Genomic DNA, 19,179 nt, shown 5'->3' on the forward strand with positions numbered 1-19,179 from the left:
TATAAAATCTTTGAAAATTTTTTTAGCCTTTTAATAGTGCTTTAATGTCAATTGCAAAGTTTAAAAGCTTCAGGTAAATGATAAACTACAGGAAAGCATTTTAAAATAAAGTCAAAGTAGCAGCAGTAGTTGAAAAAATAAAAATAGCTTAGTTTTAGTGTTAGCACTGTATTAGCTATATAGTTGAGCAGCAATGCTAATGTTGTTTCTGCTTCAAAGCTGCAGCATTGCTAGTGATTTAGACGTTTCTGCTCAGAATCCAAAACCAAACATTTTTCTCTTCTATTGTTCATTTTGTTGCCCTCATTTTCACATTTGCTGCTCTAAATGGGAACATTTCTTTTATTAGACTTTGTTTTGCTTTTCAGGCAACTGGGAAGTGATAATAAATTTGTTAGAATTGGAAGTATGCTTTCAATTTGACTGCAAATTATTTCAATTTCCCCGACAGTGATCGGGTAGAAGTTGTTGGATTGTTGCCTAATAAATGTGTTCCAAAAATCAACCAAGCCTGACTATCCTTAAGTGACATTTTCACACAAACAACAGGTAGCTTTGCGATCCTATAGTGTATTGTTATGTAAATACAGTTTTATGACAGTAAATAGTTTCTCAACTGTTTCCTCAGCCTTGAAGATGATGTGGAGGCAGATTTCATTTTTTGTTTCCCATTAAATGTAGAGAGATTTCAATGTAAACTTACATTGACATATCAGATCTGAATGGTTTTGCTCTCTTTATTTTCAGTCTTATGTTTTGACCTGACAATTTTTGCTTGTGTTTTTTTTTTGTTCAGTTTCTCTGCTGCACTGAACATGTATATTATTCTTCAGGTAATAAGAAGAGGCCCAAGGGTTTAAGTTACTAAATTGATTTGGGGATTTTTATACTGACACAAGGTATCAAGAGGTGTACAGATCTGGTGGCCTAGGCTCAATCACAAAGCTCTCATCTAGTTCAACAGTCAGCATTTGCTTTTCCAACATTGATCCTGACATTGGCACCTATATGTCAATGAGCAGAAGAGCATCACTCACTCACTCCGTAATCAAGGTTTGGGAGCAGGTAAACAGACTAGGAGCGTGTGGAGGAGCTGAGCAGTTCTGCGAGCTCCTCTCCATTAGCCCTGTGTTCAGACACTTAATGAATAGACTCTAGCCACATTATTGACATTTACTCAGCTAGTTAGTCAGACGATCTTTGACATTTTATCTTAGGTTGGCATTACATTTTAAGCTTTAAAATTTACACTGTTCTGCCCTTTTTGCCTCTCAAAGACAATAGGTGTTCTGGATCATAGCTTTCATTTAAACAAGCTAACAAACCGCCCAAATAACAAAATAAGCTAAAAGTACAGCATTGTGATACATGAGAATTAAGTGTATTTCACTAGATGTTAAGTTTGTTGTCATCTGTGATGTACTCAAATCTATTTAACAGGTCAGCATTCATGCTGGGAAAGACAAGGAGTGGTTGTGAGGCAAGGATTTCTTTATTAATGCAATCAAACAAATGTTTGGAAAGTTAAAATGTCAGAAGCTGTAGCATGAAAAATTATCCTGGTTTCTGATACTCACAGGTGCTTCTTTAGTAGGATTCAATGTTTGCTTTGAGTTGTTTGTTTATGTGTCTAAATGATCCTAAAGAAAAAAAAAAAGAAGTTCTGGCTACAGATCTTAAAATTCCTGCTAAAAAGGCAAATGTCTAATGTATTTGAAGTCTATTCTAGGGCTTGTTAGGTTGCTTTAGTTGCTGAGGATAGTTGTTTTTTTTAAGTAGTCACCTCATTAAAAGCTTATTTAGTGAACAATTTTATTGCTGTACCCCTGAGAGTCATGAATTGGAACTGCTTTTAGTGACTTCAGTTTCTTAATGAGTCCCTCCAAAAGTTCATCAGATATGAACTTTTCTTAATAGTTTGGCTGAAAAGAGATTAAAAAAAGATACAGATTCAAGCAGGAGAGCTAGTTAGTTATACTATGGCATAGAAATGAAAAATGAGACCAGAGTTGGTGTTAACTTTGTAGTTTCCTTAGGAAATGCAAAAAACCAGTGCTGTTTGTCTCCTGTAGATCAAACTAACTGGGTTTGAGTTAGCACTTGATTAACTGCATTTGAGACGTTTGCTCCTTTTTTTTCAGGATTTCTGAGATTGCAATGGAAGTTGCAGAACGTGGCAGTGTGTCTGGGATGACTCCACAGGCTCACTTGATAGAGCAATGTGACTGCCCAACGGGTTATTCCGGTTTGTCTTGTGAGGTACAGTATTAACCTAACTCCCAGTAAAAACCTTTGTACCTTCTCTGGTCCATTCATTGGAAAGATGTGAAAAGTAATTACAATGTAAATTCGTTTAACTGACAACAACTTTCCCTTAACTTAATTACTCACGTTCTCAGCTGTTTCTCTCACAAGGAATTTAAGTGCTTCATTGTTTTTTCTGCTGTAGGCGAATATGCCACTGAAACCATGGCAGTGACTCAAATAGTTAGAATACAGGAAAATGAGCTGTACTGGGTCAGCATCTCTGATTCACAATTGTGTGACTGATGCTGCCTGATCAAGTCTTTTTGAATAGATAATGGTATAATACTATTGTAATAGTAAATTTCTAACTCACTGAATGCTGGGAGAAAAGTGTTGGTCAACTATGTGAGCTCAGTGCTCCTTGTACTTGCATTATATGTAGTTTTTAACTTACGTTAATACTTTCATGCTGAAGATTGCATATTTCAAGAGTACCCAAGTTTTATTGAGAATCAGCTGACTTGTATGCTTTTTTATGATACGTACCAGAGAAAGTATTTAAGATGTTATTACACTGACTGCAGAATAAAAGCTAATATTTTCATTTCACCATATTTTCATTTTTAATCAGCTCTAGCAATTCCAAACGCCTTGGTTGCAATTGCTAGGTGGAGGTAGCAGGGAACAATGCCTTGAGTATTCTGCAAATGCTTCAGACATCCTGACTAAGTAGAATCTTGTAAAGATTTCCCCCAAACTAGTAGTGGGAAAAAAATTGGAGTAAGTAAATGAAGGGAAAGATGCCTTGTTATCCGTAAGAACTCTTCAGATGTTATATGCAATTGGTTTATGCTGCAAATGAGGCAACAGGAACAGTGAGTTCATAGGAAATGTGTGCAAGGAAGCGAATGAAGTAATTTTCTTTGCACACTATTTCTGTAAGAGCATACACCTGAACTTGTGTAAATACATGAGAAATTAATGGGCTCCAATATTTGCTTGGAACTACAGAATTTTTTAAAAAAATTACTGTAACAAATTGAAATTTTGAAGGAAAATATATGATAATATAATTAGAACTTTATTTTAATTCACACCCACCAGGGGCTGGAATAAATGTCTCAGTTGCAACCTTCATACTTCATGCTTAATTGTGTGATCTTCACATGCTCATAACTTAGTTTATTTTTAGTGTACTCAGTGAAGGTTATGGTGTGTTCTGTGAAGGTTTATTTAATTTTAGCAGGAGAAAAAATCATCTGATACCCAGGCATTTTTTTAAGCAAATGCTAACAGGGTGTATGCATCCTTTTCATGCTTTATCTGTATAATTGCATTGTGAAGACTATGTGCACAGCAGTTTTTTCTAGAAGTGACATTTATATCCTCCCCCCTCCTATTTTCTTTTTTTTTTTTTTTTTTTTAAATCCAGTAGTAGGCTGAAAAAGCAGTGGTAAGAGTTTTCCTAATGGCTACTTCTGAAGAACTTCCAAACTAGTAATTAAAAATGTAGTCTGCTTCATCTTTTGTCTGTCTCATTTCACCTCAGAAATGCTTTAATCAAAATAGGATATGTGAGAAGAGTGTCAATAGCATATTAGAAAAAAACAGCTATCGGTTTTGTTTGAGGATGTATCACATATTTATACCCCAATTCTAAAGTCATGCAGGACTTGTAAAGCTGTGTTTTGTACCATGTTTGGACAAGGATTCTTGTGGGGATGGAGAGGGAGTTAAAAAAAGGAAATTGTAGTAAATAACAGAATTACTTTCATTTGAGATTATTTATCTAAATTAGAATTCTTCACAAACCATGAAAAAGCAGATAGACTGTTTCTATGCTTCAGGGAACTTAATGTAGTCTAAGTCAAAATAAAAGGGTAAAATCAGAAGTGAGTTAGATTGCTTTCTTTGTGATTCTAAAGAAAATAATTGTGTTTATACTTTTTCCATAACTTGGACTCCTGGAGGTTTTGGCTGTGATTATAAAACTGTCAGAGTGGTGGTGTATGAATAAATCCAGCATGTCACAGCTAGTGCTTCACTGAAGAATCCTGCTTTTGGTCGCAAGAAGTTACTCCAGATTCTCTTTTGGTCTATTTTGCATCCATTTTGTTGTGATGTGAAAAGTGTACTATTCCCATTACAGTAGGAAACGACCTCATCAGACAGTTTTCAGAGGCTCCTGGCACCATGAGGGGCTGGGATTTATACATGGGATGAGTGACTTCTCTGTAGGCACTTTCCCCTTATGGTCCCACCTGTCAAAATGCTCCTGTTTGTGTTTTTATGCTGTCATAGCTGTATGATTTCTGAGAGCTATGTAGCAACTTTCATAGAATTGTGTAATAAGCCTGAAATGAAGATCAAGGGTTTGATTTTTGCATGTGTCAGCTTTGCTAGTAATTTTTGTGCTGCTCTCAGAACTTTATTGCCAAGCTGCAATAGAGGAGACATAGTGAGGGATAAACTTGGTTTGAGGCTTCTCATCTCAAGACATGGAAAACCTTTAACACTTTGAATTCTGTACTTTTATGATCTTTAAATTATATAGCTATAAATAATGCAGCCATGCAGCCATTTTCTTGTTTCTTTGGCTTCTGCTTGTTATCCATCAGGTAGTCTGCATGCAGGTACTAGCTTGTCAAACCTGAAAGTATCATCAAGGGTGGAGGAAACAGAATCATCATGCTTGCTCTTCATATTCCAAGCAAAAAGGTTATTTTGAAAATCAACCCTTTTCTTAGGAAATGAAAGGAATTATGTTTGATGCACAGTAAGAACAGGAAGCTGTTCTGCATCTGAATGAAAGGTCTCTCAAGCTGGAGTATAAAAGCCTGGTGCCAGTGGAGTGCTCCAGGGATTTTTCAGCAGTGTTTCCAATTAGGGCTGGCTCTTGTTATCATAAAGTACTGTATATTGTTTGTAACACAGCTGGAAGCCTGTCAGGTTCTTTTCACAACCTGTAAAAACTGGTGGTTGGAAAGATGAGCTTGCAATGCTCCCCATACCTAGTCCACTCTGTAATGATCTGTTTTCTTCTGCATCTTTTTTATTGCAGTTATGCTCTCCAGGATTTTACAGGCTTCCATCTCCACCTGTGGGAAGGACACCTGCTCAGTCCTTAGGCACTTGTGTTGTATGTCAGTGTCATGGACACAGTACTATGTGTGACTCTGAAACATCAATTTGTCAGGTACTGAGCTTCTGAACTTACGTTAACCAGGTTAATCTTAATGTAAAATTCACAAGTTACGTAACTGATCTAAAAAAACCCAGGAACATATTTTAATCGAATTTTGCTTAAATATGTAAAGTATAAAAGTTCAGGGAGGGTGATAAAAGCAAACTTTTGAAGTTTTCCATTCTGATTTTCTAGAGTTCAGATTATGCAGTGCTTTATTTCCCCTGAATTACCAATTGAGTGAAAAGAAAAACTAGGCATCTGCAAACCAAAGATGCAGTATACCATGTGTTTTACAATAAGCACAGTGCTGCTCTTATAGGCAGTAATACACATGACTTGATAAAATTTGATTGAATTTTAATTTTTTCTCCTTCTTCAAAGGCTGGAACAGAGGATGAATGGGATAAGAAAATCCGTAAGATACATCTGTCTAGTTACAGACCTCCATTCTTTCTCCTTTTAAGCCCATCTATTACTCAGCAGGCATTTGATAGATGCTTAAAGCAAGTAGTCCCACTGAGAATCATATCAGGGCAAGAGAAATTATGAATTGAACTACGTTTGAATCCCTAAAGCTCAGAGCAAAATCTTGTCTGCTTTCTTGTAATTGTCAAATGCAGCTTTATTCTGTCTCCTTCCTCTGCAGAATTGTCAACACAATACAGCTGGTCACCACTGTGAGAGATGTGCACCAGGATTTTACGGCATTGTCCAAGGCTCTCCAGATGACTGTCAGCCTTGTGCTTGTCCCCTATCCATTTCTAGTAACAAGTAAGTAAGCAAACTTTTGATGCAGAATTATTTTTCCAGCAAGCCAAAGCTTTGTTCCAGGCTCACTGTGTCCTATTTCAGATGGCTGCAGAAGAATTGCATCATGAAAGCCATACTAAAAAGTTTTGTATCTACTTTTGCTAATTGATCTAGCTTTAAAAGTCAGAAATTGCTCCCTTGCTAATTTGTGATGAATAAATTAATAAGTGCTAGAAAATGCAATACTCAAGATAATGAATGTGTGTTATAAAGGTATTCTCATAAATGAAGCTAGAGCAGAACTCAAGTACAATATAGCCACAAGGGAGCTGCAAAAAGTCTTATGCTCATATATTATGTTGGTATAAATGTGTTACAGTAGCTTTCTTGTTCCACTGTGGAATTTATTGATTCCTTATTTAATGTTACATGAGTTTTAGGCAATTTGTGAAAGATAGAATAATTTAAAAGCAATATAGTTATTGCAGCATAAATTTTATTGGTTGCTTTATGCTAATGAGCCTTTCCGCGATGTCTCCGCATGTGTTCCCAACAGATGATACTTTGGCACTTGAGATTTGTTTGTTGTTTTCTGAGAAGCTCTTAATGATATTTGGCACCATACTGTAGTACTGCTCTGAAAAGGTTTGTGTTGCATGATTGTTCTTTTGAAAGGCTGGAAGCATTCCTTAAAACCATTTTTCTGTGCTTTGTCTGGCCTTTAGGGTGGTTTAGTGAGTATTTCAGCCAGTATAGCTGAGAGTTTTGCGGTTGTTTTTCTTCTTACTTCTTCATTTTATCATTTTGGATAGATCTTGAATTTATTTTGAAGGAGGAAAGTCCTTTCTCAAACATTACTAGCTAAATACATCATCTTTCATCCACAGCAAGTGTTTTTAAAAATATTTCCAAATCTCAAGGATTTAAAGAAATATCCTTCATCTCAAAAAGTTATAATGTGGTCTTAACTGCAAGTTTTTCTGAGTTGTATCCATTTCATGAGTGTTTTCTGTTATGACTTGATTATGTGTTTGACCTATTAGTATCAAAAAAGGACATTCAGTTTGAAAAGATCAACAAGATTCTCAGCTTTGCAAATCAGCAGATGGACTGGAAAAAAACATTTTCTGTTATTAACTGGCAGTATGAAGTACTGAAAATATCATTTGATCCTATTTATTTTTTTTCTGAGGCTAAAGAACCTTTGGTTACCCAGAAATAAAGCAGTCTTCTCCCCAGTGGTTATGGCATGCTGCTACAAGAATTTAGACATATTCTCCATGCTCCCTTCCAGAAATCATTTCAGTACCTTATCTAAAAGCTAATGTAAAACACAGGAAGGGAGCATCACTGAAATGCTCCACAGCTGAGAAATGTGTGCACTCTGGGTAATACATGTGTAGCAGAATCATAGATTGGTTTGGGTTGGAAGGGACCTTAAAGATCATCTAGTTCCAACCTCCCCTGCCATAGGCAGGGACACTTTCCTCTAGACTAAGCTGCTCAAAGCCCCATCCAACTTGGCCTTGAACACTTCCAGGGATTGGGACATTGACAGTTCTCTGGGCAACGTATGTCAGTGTCTCACCACCCACTCTGAGCAAAGAATTTTCTCCTAGTGTCTTCTACGTTTCCCCTCTTTTAGTTTAAACCAGTTCCCTGTTGTTCTGTCTCACTATCTGGCCTTGTGAAATGTCACTCTCCAACTCTTTTATAAGCTCCCTTTAAGTATCCTGGTTTCACATAAGAATTGCTGAGCTGCCTGAGGAAAAGAGAGCAAGCAAAGTGCCCATACCTCATATGGCCACACAGTCTGTATGGCTGTGGATGTTGTCACAGCCTTTTGTGTCATGTGCACATAAAAGTGATCACAAGGTCCTTTTGTTTCATAAACCTTCATAGGAGATAAGATAATAACACCCTGAATGTAATAAATGCACTTAATCATGAGATAGTAATCCAATTTCATAGTGCTGTCAAGAAAGGAGTCAGATCTGAGCACGTCCAGAAATAGAAGTGTTTGTGTTTTATAGAGTTTAACTCAGATGTCTCTAGATATCATGGAATGGATTTCTATTTCTGTTAGCTGTAGCCATCAACAACTTTGTTGGCTGTATAGTAAATGCAGGGAGAGACAACTGTACATCTCACCTATTTTAAAACTTAAAGAAAACACCATTAGAGAAAGAGCAGGGAAGGGGATGTTTCAGGTGTGTGTATAAGCCTGTCTGAGCATCTCCATTTTACACTGCTGATAGAGGATGCCTGCACAGTTGTCTTAGAGTACATGCCTAAGTTTAAATGGATAGGTTTAGGTGGGACAGATCCATTCCATAAAGCTACAGTGTTAGGTGGAAAATGGGAGTATCACATATTGGATTTGCAATTGTGCAGGTCAGTTAAAGCTCTTCAAGATACTATTAAGGAAGAAAGCCTACCTGCTGCTATTGTATGGTACTCAAGTAAGCATAATCTACATGAAATGAAGATAGCTAATGAGCTATCTCATTAGCTTACTATGTCATGACTGATGTGGTAGTATTTGTGAATGGCATAATGCAATTACTTTTATTCATGGCATTTTATAAAACTCTGCTAAGGTTTTAAATACTGTGTTTATACTCCTGTACAATCAGCAGTCAGCTTCAAACATGACGAGTTGGGAAAAAAAAAGAAAATAACAGAAAGAACAAATTATTCCTACTGTGGATCTATTTTTATAGAGTTGAAAATGCGTTGGATAATGAGTTTGTGAGTAATAGATCAATTTGTTTACAGTTTTTGCAAAGGCGTAATTTTATATACTCATTCAAGCACTATTGATTTAATGCATTATAAGCAAGTTAGCGTAGGATTCTGACTCTACTGTGCCAAGAAGGAGCTCTAGGCTCATCATGAGCCACTTCTGTACTTTTCTGGTTTTTTTCCACAAAAAGCTGAACAAGTTTTACAGTATTGTGTGATCTTAATATTTAGTTGTGTTCCTTTTCCCCTCCCTACCCTTTTTGTCTGTTTTAGCTGCCTGTGCAGGCACTTAATACACTAATACTCCAGCCAAATGCTGCTTTGCAGAGTTCCCCTAGGTACACACTGAAGTCACTAGTAAAGTGACTTAGTAAAGACAATCTAGTGTCTTCTATGATTAAAATAAGACCCCTCCCTGACCATGAAAGAGGTAGCTTGTAGGATTTTTTTCTCTCCATCTTAGTCTTTTCTCTTCATTAGAGCCTTGAGAAGATCACCTGAGGCTGCCTTTTAGAAGGTTCTGCATGGCTGTGACATTCTCCTTCTTTTTGTCTTACCTATGAGCAAACTCTTGCCATTTCATCTCCTGTCATTCAAGCTAAAATTAGACAGGAAAGGCTGTATGTTTCTTAATCTTTTGTTTCACACCTTTCCCAGTGCTTCCTTTTCTTGATCACTGTGAGTTGACAGCACCACTCAGTCACACAAGTCTACAGCATGGGTGTCACTGACTCTATCCTCTCTGATACAGCTCTTAGAACATTTGTCCATATTGTGCTCATATCACAGCAAGGCATTCGCAAAATTCTTAATAGGGAGGAGGGATCTCCCACAGGTTTTTATAAACAGATAAGAAAATGCTGCCATTTACATTAAGAGTGAAGCTTACCATGGGCCCTTCTGCACAGCTGACTAAAGTGAAATGATGCAGTATAGTGGGAAAAAAAGAATTTATTTGCTTTTGTTTTAGTTTTAGCCCTACTTGTGTTGCTGAAGGACCTAGCGATTACCGGTGCACTGCATGCCCATCTGGATACGAAGGCCAATACTGTGAAAGGTAGGATGAATAGAAAAAGAAGAAAAAGGGACAATGAAATGCAGAAATGGCATGAAGGAGATGAATTTCCTTCAATACTATATGCATGTATTTTCTAGTATTTAAATACTTGCCTTTGGATAAGTTATTTACTCTTTACATGTTGTTAAAACTCAGCCATAATAGACAATTTTCATGTACACCCACTGTAAATTGATAATCAGTGTTATTCATATCACTGACATTGTCCTAATCTTACTTTTTGATTTGTGAGGACATTTTTCCTCCGAGCCTCAAAAGTTAAATGGAAAAATACAAAATTTATCTAAAATTAGATGCCATTCTAATAGTGTATCTTGACGGCACTCATACCTTTTGTTCTAGTAACTGTTGTGTCCTCATGGGCATTGACTGTGAAAGACAGTTGCATATAAATATACAAATACCCAAATTGCAAATTAATAATCTAAATGAGAACTCTTGTCCCATCCATAGCATTGCTGAGGGATTAAAGAGTTCAAAATTAGCAAGCGTCTACTAGGAGATTTCACTTCTAACACAAAGCACAAGTGGCTAGGTCTGTAAGACAAATGTTGATAATGGATCCGTTTTTTTGTTGTGGTATATTAGAAGTTTAATTGAAAACTGTTAAGAATGTGGAATCACTTTTGCATAACCCCTCCATCCGGACTGTTCCTTATCCTGGTTAGAAGTTATTAGCAGTTTGTTGGGCAGTTTGCAATATTTCTTCCTGAGTCATGAAGCACCAAAGATTCTTTTTTTTTTAATGGTTCATGAATGTTCATATAAATTTTGTTTCCAATATTGCCAGGTATTCATTGTGGTACACTTCATCTCAGTTGGTCAAAACTTGTTTTGTATTTGCAATGTCTAGGTGTTCTTCTGGCTACACGGGAAACCCACAAATTCCAGGAGGCTCCTGCCAGCCATGTGAGTGTGATCCATACGGTTCCCTGCCTGTCCCCTGTGATCCTGTCACTGGACAGTGCACTTGCAAGCCTGGATTCACAGGGTGGAAGTGTGGTGGCTGTGAACATCGGCATGCACGTGATGGCATGAAATGCATTTGTACGTATACTAATGTAATTTTGGATAACTTTTGATTGTGTTTGGCATATTTCAGAAATTCAACCCTGCTTGTGTAACAGTGAGTTGTGTGGATTTCTTTGAAAATATTTGCCGTGTTGCTTACTAATTTGACATCTGGTCTGGTTTTTTTCACAAGCCTTGAGGTCTAAGAAAAGCTTTCAGTACTTTTTATAAGTTCACTGAAAACCAACAGCAAAACTTTGAAGGACTTCTTTTTTGGGTTTTTGAAGTATGTGTTTTTGCTAAAGAATGTTGCTGTTGTTGTGTCAATATTTGCTCTTCGTGAATTTTTTAGCGTTGTCCTAAATGTTTAACCAGCAATAGTAGTGGTCTCTGCCATGAGTCACACAAAATTTTTTACAAACATTTACTTGATCAACTTGTTTAAACAACCACCCATTGTAATTTAAAAGATATAAGGAATGACAGTACAATAGATCCAGGAGCAAAGAACTTCTTTTGCTTAAAACAGAAAAATAATAGTCTATAATATTTTATAGTACTGGGATCTTTGTCAGGTAGCAAAACCTTTTTAGAACACTTGATCAGCCCTGATTGAAATAAGGCATTTTCCTCTCTGTCTACCCAGCTGTGGAGGGACTAATTTTATTGTGTTTTTTTTTCCCCACTTTTCATGCCATGATTGTTCATTTTAAAGTAGAATACATGTAGAGGTCCAGTAAGTCCACAGTATATAATATTTATTAATCGTGCATATTTGAATATATTGGCAAGGCACAGCAAACTGGTTTAAATGTATTATATTTAATTGGAGCTTTTCATGTCTGGGGGGGAGGTGTCTGTGTGAGGGGCATGTAACATCAAGGGAAATAAATACCATCTCCTTTTTTTTTCTCCAAAGACTTTGTTCAGTTTGTACCTAAATACCCAGAGGTGTAGACCTCTCCAACACTAAAATCAAGTAGTACAGCAGAAAAAAAATGCAAATATTTTCAAAGCAAATTGGAAAAAAAACCCAAAAAAGTGCTAAAAATGTCTGAAAGAATTATATCAGTCAAGAATGAAGTGCATGACTTCATTGAATGGTTAAGGAGGAAGACATTAGGCATGTAGGGTCAGGCACAACACAGCCCAGAATAGTCAACTTAATGGTTGTGATCAGCTCTCAGAACAGTTATCAGGACTCAGCAGAACTAAGCTTCTAAGTGTCACTGTTGAGTTCAGTGCTTTTGTGTTAGTCCTGAATCCCAGGTAGAGATTATAGATTAATGGAAATATCAACATTCTATTTCTGTATTTTTAACAATATGGCATTGATTCATCAATTAGAAGCTTAGTGTACTTAAGGGAAATAAAGTTCTAATGTCCTACAGTGTAATGTAGCTTAGGACTTAATTCTGAACTTAATAACTACTTTAAACTGCAGCAAAATAAATCCAAGTAGAGTAAGCACTCGGTTTTCTGAAATAATCACAGTTTGGATTCCATTCTGTGGCCTGTCAAGAAGAAATGTAATTAAGTGTTACAGCTACAAAATTTTAAAATAAGGACCGTGTTTTCTAATGCATCTAAATGAAAATTACATTTTTCAATATCCTTAACACTTCTTACATTACTTCCAGTACTAGCCAATGTTTCCAGTCTCAGTCACAACTTAGTATGATTTTTTATTGGTCTTTTACCTTATCAGTATTCTGAAAAGTCTTTTGGCTATCCAGGATGACAGAGTGCATTGTACAAAACAGCTTTATTGCAAGTTATCATTTATAATGGTTTTCCAATTTGTTAGTCAGACTATTTCATTGTGTGGATAATGAGGTTAAAAATCCTCACTGTGAGTGGGAAAAGCTGTTTGCAGGCAAATCAAATTTTCCACCTTTTTGCTTTTAAGATGTGATTCGCTATAATCTCTGATTTAACTGCAGCATATTCATATACTGGTGTTGAAATGTATCTGCAATATCTATAGCAACATTTTTACTTTATCTACGTAATCAGTTTTCACCATAAAAACAGTCCTTCACATGTGCATGTGGACATTTCATGTGACTGCTAGAAGTGAAGAATCAAATGAAAAGATTTCTTTTCTTTAGTCATAAAGATAGGAACCACCTATAGGAACAGATGGGAGGTAATTTAAATTTCCTGTATCATAGAGACTAGTCTGTTACTACTGATATGGCATCAATAACAGCCATATCAATAGAGAAACTGTAATTAAATATTTCAGTAGACACTTTATGCCTATTTGCTCTTACTATATGATTTTCCCTTTGTTTAAAGGTTTTCAACACCCATATTACTCCAAACTTGCCTTTGCTAATGCAGTGCAATACCCCTGACATGGCTGAAAATAAGCCTGATCAATAACCTTTGTTGCCTGTGTTGGACATGGGCTGTGGAAGACAAAGGGAGTGTGGCAAGCGTAGACTTGATGGGAGTTTGCCCATGGTTAATACTGCCTGTTTTGTCAGGCTTCAGATTGCAGCTGTTTTCTTCTGATAGAGATTCATTGCTGCAGCCCCTAATGTGTTTTAATAGTCATTGTGTTGTCAAAGAGCTATTAGGAACACCTTTTGGGGGAATTTTGAAGCTTTCCTTCCTTACTCTTAGAACACTGAGCTGTGCCAATCTGAGTTTAATGCAGCTGACAATCTGGTCCTGTATATAGTGTGTATTACTTTCATATGTCAAGCAATTGCAAAATACTCAGTAAATTCCCTTTTGACTAACTTCAGTTAGTAAAAATAATAGTGATTAAGTACTCTTAATGTACAGAAAATTAGTGCCAAGCACAGAATCCTGTTTGCCTTTAACATTTAAAATGAGCTATATGCACATATCCACTTTTGCTCGTTTGCAGTTCCATTTCAGCTCCTGCAGTGGCATTGTACCTGGCAGTGAAGTGTGAAGAACTCCTAGCTAGATGGTAAAGTGATCTAGCTTTCAAAAATACCTGCAAATAGACACATATTTGAAAAGGTGTAGCTGTAAGTAATATAAGACATAGTGTGATTAAGCTGTCCAGTGTTACTGCATTATAGTTAATATTTAGGAAAGGGAAATTCGATTTTGAATATTTAACAAAGAATAGCCATCTCAAAAATGAATTTTTTGGCAAACTCTATAAAAGGTCACCACTAAGGATGACCTGAAAACCAAATAATGCATATTAAAATCACATTAGAGAGCTATTTTAGCCAAAATATTGTAATATAACAGTAATATCTTAACATAGTCCTTGTCACAAGAACTGTAAAGATTTTAGAGTGAAGATTTGCAGTGAAAATACAAAAAAAAACCAACAAAGAAGCATGCATGTTCACTAAAGTTATCTATTTCTGAAAATGTTTTACCAGGTTCTTACTGGGATTTTATCATAATGTGTCATTTTTCAGTTGCTTAGTGCATGCCACTTTTCAGTGATGTGTTATAACAGTTATAGTTTAGAAAGCTTCAGGTAAAATGGAAAGAGAATATATTTTCTTTAAAAGTCACTGTACAAAGGGGAAGAATTTGCTTACTGCTAAATAACAAAGGAAAGATAATTACAGGTGCATGGCACAGACAGAATGCAGCTCCCATTATATTCTTAGAACAGAACAATGTTGTTTTCTCTAGGATGTCATCATGGAATGAAAAATTATACCCAAGAAGTAGATTTTTTTTAAAATAATACAAGAGTGTAGTTTGCTACACATCATAAAATTTATTATTTTTGTTTGGTTGGTTGGTTTTGTTGGATTCTTTGCATTAATATGGCTAATACCTGGATTATTTCCCCAGCTGGGAGTGACCATCTAGACTATCCTGTACAGATGCTCTTAACACTCTGCTGATAAATACTTCCTTGTAATTTTTGGACTCAAGTAATCCACTTTGTAGGCTCCTTTTCCCTTCTCTTTTCAAATAGTCAGTAGCTAATAGAAAAAATAGTGGTGTTTGCAAACTGTTTTTAATAGTGCTTCTAGCATCCTTGTATACTGTCGCATATGACAAAAGTTCTCCCAAATCTTCTTTAATTCTTACAAGTTTTTAATTGTAACTACAAATGAATTGTCCTCTAAATGACTGATGCCTCCTTATGCATCACTCATTTTTACTATAATAAATATATCTCAATGTTTATTCTGCTGACTGACCTGTAATCACTACAGTATTGAAGATGTGTATTTTCTGGATTTTTTTAGTAAAGACCCGTTCCCATCCAGAACCTGACTGAGTTTTGTGATGAGCAGGAGCAGCCTTTCCTCAGTTCATCTATACCCAGCATCCTCAGGCAGACTGAGATCATTAGCATTTGCTTGATTCATACATTATACATACCAGAAATATGTAAACAGGCCAAAGAGCTTTGACCTTAGCAACTAAAGTGGAAAGGAGCTATGAGGGATTTTGAATCAAGCAATCATGCATTTTTTAGATATAGTAATCCTCTTGTGTATTTTTTGTTATACCTTGTGACTTGCCATTTCAGTTGTATAGTCTGTAGTACATAAAATGGAGAAAGCCTAGATTGCAATATTATTGGAACAGTGACTGTGCTTGCTACTGTGCCATAGTTAGGGAACAAAATGATCCTAGTGAGAACTTCAAGACTTTATTGTTATATGGTTTTATATATTATATGACAAGTCAGAACTCACCTTCTGAATGCTTTCAGGGCATCTGTCATAACTACAATGGAGACTTAAAAAAATTATCTTCAATATTTTGAGCTCTGTTGCAACACAAGCTACAAAACCTTTCCTCAGGCGTATGCTCCTGTCACAAATACTCCTTGGGGTCAAGCAGAAGCCTAAATGTAAAGCAGCTGATGTGACTGAACAGAAGGCAGTCATGGCACAGGGAGATCAAACGGGTATTTCATTGTTAGGAGTTTTTCTTTAACTCAATCCTGTGGAGAAAAAAAGAAAAAAAAAAGGACTTTCAGTTATGCTGCAGTCAACAGACTTTCATTTTTATGAATTGAAATATTCAGTATTGGTAGAAGGAGAAAATTCTAAAATAAGATTCCTTTAATACCAGGTCTTGAACACACTTAAATATTTGTGCTTGAGACTGGTGCTTGCAATGAGAGGGAGTTTTTCCCAGCTGGCAATCAGTTCTAGACCAAGGAGAGCAAGGAAGCTCCCAGCCACTGGTCCTGGCAGAATCCAAGGTTTCCCTCTAAAACAGGGAGTAGCTCCATCATCTCAGCCCTTGCAAATTCAGAACTAGGCAGAGACGCTGTCTCTGTCAGAGGCAGATTTTGAAGAATCTGTGAAAATAAGCCTCTCCTAGCTCCTACACAGTCCTTAATTCAGAGGAGCTGGGAACTTCTTACTGCAAACCTTCACAGAGTGAACTGAAAAGAAAAATCTTGTGTCTAAAACCTGACCTGTGAAACCTTGGACTAGCTTCTGCAGTGTTCTGAGTTTGACAGAAGTTGTGAGCCCTTATGTCACAGCTGTAAGAATTAAACTTACATGTGTGTAAAACCTCTTCTCTTTCTGCATGGGCTCAATAAGGGATGGGCACCCCTGCTTGGCCTGGAAGCTGATAAACTATCACTTGTTCTCCCTTTCTGTATGCATGAGCTCCTGTTCAGTTTAGACCCACAATCCAATGTCTTTCACCCAACTCAAGCACTCTTCAAACTCAGGTAGTACTGGCATGTATCAGAACCAGCAAAGGAGGATTTTTAAATAACAAAATCAGAAATAAATCTTGAGGAGGTGCTTTAGACGCTGACCCAGAACTGAATTTTCTGATATTTTGGAGACAGATTGATCATAGAATCATAGAATCAACTGTGTTGGAAGAGACCTCAAGGATCATTGAGTCCAACCCTACTGTTGTTACTAGACCATAGCACAAAGTGTCACATCCAGTCTCATTTTGAAAACCTCCAGGGATGGTGAATCCACCACCTCCCTGGGCAGCACATTCCAATGCCTGGTTACTCTTTCTGTAAAAGATCTCTGCCTAGAATCATGTAAACTCTCTGAAACCAGTAGCAGTGGCAAGGAAGCTAAAGCTTTCAACTCTCTACTGTAGTTCTGTTTTGGGGGACACAGGAAGGCTATTTCATTATTTGGTGTGAGACCAGTAGCAAAATGGGAAGAATTATGTAATCTCCAGCAGATTAGTGAGCCTAACGTGAGTTCAACACTATTGTGATAGTAATACTGACTATCACTGACTATCATGGGATACCACCTCATATCAGTGATTGCATGATTGCCCTTAGACCAAAAAATACCTAGTCATAACACAGTCTCCTGAATCTTAACAGCAATGAATGTATTAAAGCAAAATTGTGTCAAATAATCAGTTGGAGAAACACATTCTGACTCAGGTGTGTGTTTTCTTTATTGTATATTATCTTCTCTTTGTAAAATGGAGTAAGTGGTTAGATGTCCTTAAACTTAAAAAAAATGTCTTTGGCATGCATTCTTTGGAGATGCTTCTCACAAGAGGTAAGACAAAATCCTGAGAGGACTTACTGTGCATGGAAAAATGTGGTGAAAATGGAAAATGCAGTAATTTGCATTAATTGCTTGCTGGACTATTGTAGTATTGATTGCATGATTTGCCTCTTACATGCTTGCACTGCTGTAATGATCTGAATTTAGTGCTGCATTTGTTAATATTAGACGCAAATTTATCCTGACAGCTTTATAGATAGACACAGAAGTATTTAGTCTAGCAAAATATAATCATGGTCTTGAAATATTTCCCATAGATGTAGTACCTTTCAGGCTGCATATTGGAGTAGCTTAGTCCTGTCTCATCTACTCAACTGGGGTCTCACTTGATGCAGTTTCTGTTTTGAATCTGATTATCATGCAAGAGGTGTTAATTTATACTGAATGCTCACTTATTGGTTGTTGACTCATTGAGAATACTTGATCCTTTCATGGGCTGTTCGGTTTTATTCTTATTGTTGTGAATTGAATTTGTCTTTAGCACACAGCAAATTTTTAGTATTTTATTACCAACCACTAAGACAATTTTGAGTGTGAACAGATTTAGCTTGTTTCATAAGTGAAATAATGTATCAGAAAAAAAACCCACAGCAAAAGCCAAACAATAAAGACCAACTTTTTTCAGGCCCAAGATCACTTATTTTCATCCTGCAAAATGGTTATCAGGTCTCCTCACCTGCTTGATCAGCTAAGAATAGGTGTTTGTTATATAAAACATTGCTGGCTATAAAACTTGCTTTTCCTTGAATTCTCTCAGACCTCTAAAGGCAAACTCACAGATTACAAGAACTGGGATGATAATAAGTTTAGATTATTTTTTTTTACATTTCACGTAGAAGCATAAATCAGAATGTAACATGCTCACAGTTATCGACTGCAGTTCAGCTTATGTAACAAAATACTGTGAAATAGGAGGAAGAAGTCTGCAAATGAAAGCTATGAAAATTCAAAAGGAAGTCTTAAAATAACAGTAGTACCTAGATTTCTGTACCCACTTCTTACTGAGCTAGCCCAGCATCTACCTTGTCACCTTTTCAATTATCATAAGTGTTTCATGGTGTATTACACTAGGGTTTTTTTTTTCTCTGTATTTGACTCAACTCTGCTATATTGAACAGTCAATCTACAGAATAAGAACCGTATTTAGGTAACTGTAAAAGCTTTAAGGAACAGAAAATATTTAATTCACATGAAGAATAGATTTTGGGAAAAAGAAGTAATTCTCTTTCAAAAACTACTTCTCTTTTCTTCAAAAACGTATATATTTCTTAGTGGTTTTTAGCCATGAAACTGCTTAGTTTTGCTGAAATAATTACATGCTTATAAAACTTCAGGTACAACCCTCTCTTAATATCACCAGTCAATTCATTGTTTCACAGTTTGTTTCATCTCCTGAGATGTTGTTTAGGTTTGCCAGTTCCGTGCAGATTCTTTATGCAGAGAAACAGAAAGGTATTTACACAACTCTGTTCTGAAGGATTTTTCCTGTCTGCAGTATAAATGATACAAGATGAGAATTTCTTGTGATAGTTAATTGAAAGCAAGGTGGGGAAAAAACGCAAATGCCTTCCAGTATATGCAGCCCCCACCAGTATTTTTTGCGCTGAAGGGTATTCACAAGAAAGAAAGCATACATTAAAAACTTTTAAGCTGGTTAGTGAAAAGAGGTAGGG

The 19,179-nt window shown here is 36.4% G+C and overlaps 1 protein-coding gene across 1 annotated transcript in view; it reads left to right on the forward strand.

Annotated features, from left to right (window-relative positions):
* Window positions 1–2,141: 2,141 nt before the first annotated feature.
* Window positions 2,142–19,179, forward strand: part of LAMA2 (laminin, alpha 2) — a gene marked incomplete at its 5' end in the record, with an annotated part of 106,567 nt that continues 89,529 nt past the window's right edge. Inside the window, 5 exons of the mRNA XM_009072898.1 lie at window positions 2,142–2,259; window positions 5,309–5,443; window positions 6,081–6,205; window positions 9,900–9,986; window positions 10,861–11,054. Coding sequence (XP_009071146.1) covers window positions 2,142–2,259; window positions 5,309–5,443; window positions 6,081–6,205; window positions 9,900–9,986; window positions 10,861–11,054 — 659 coding nt within the window. The remainder of the gene's footprint in view (window positions 2,260–5,308; window positions 5,444–6,080; window positions 6,206–9,899; window positions 9,987–10,860; window positions 11,055–19,179) is intronic.

The sequence above is a fragment of the Acanthisitta chloris genome, unplaced genomic scaffold (assembly GCF_000695815.1).
Source record: "Acanthisitta chloris isolate BGI_N310 unplaced genomic scaffold, ASM69581v1 scaffold18590, whole genome shotgun sequence".
Classification (NCBI taxonomy): Eukaryota; Metazoa; Chordata; class Aves; order Passeriformes; family Acanthisittidae; genus Acanthisitta; species Acanthisitta chloris.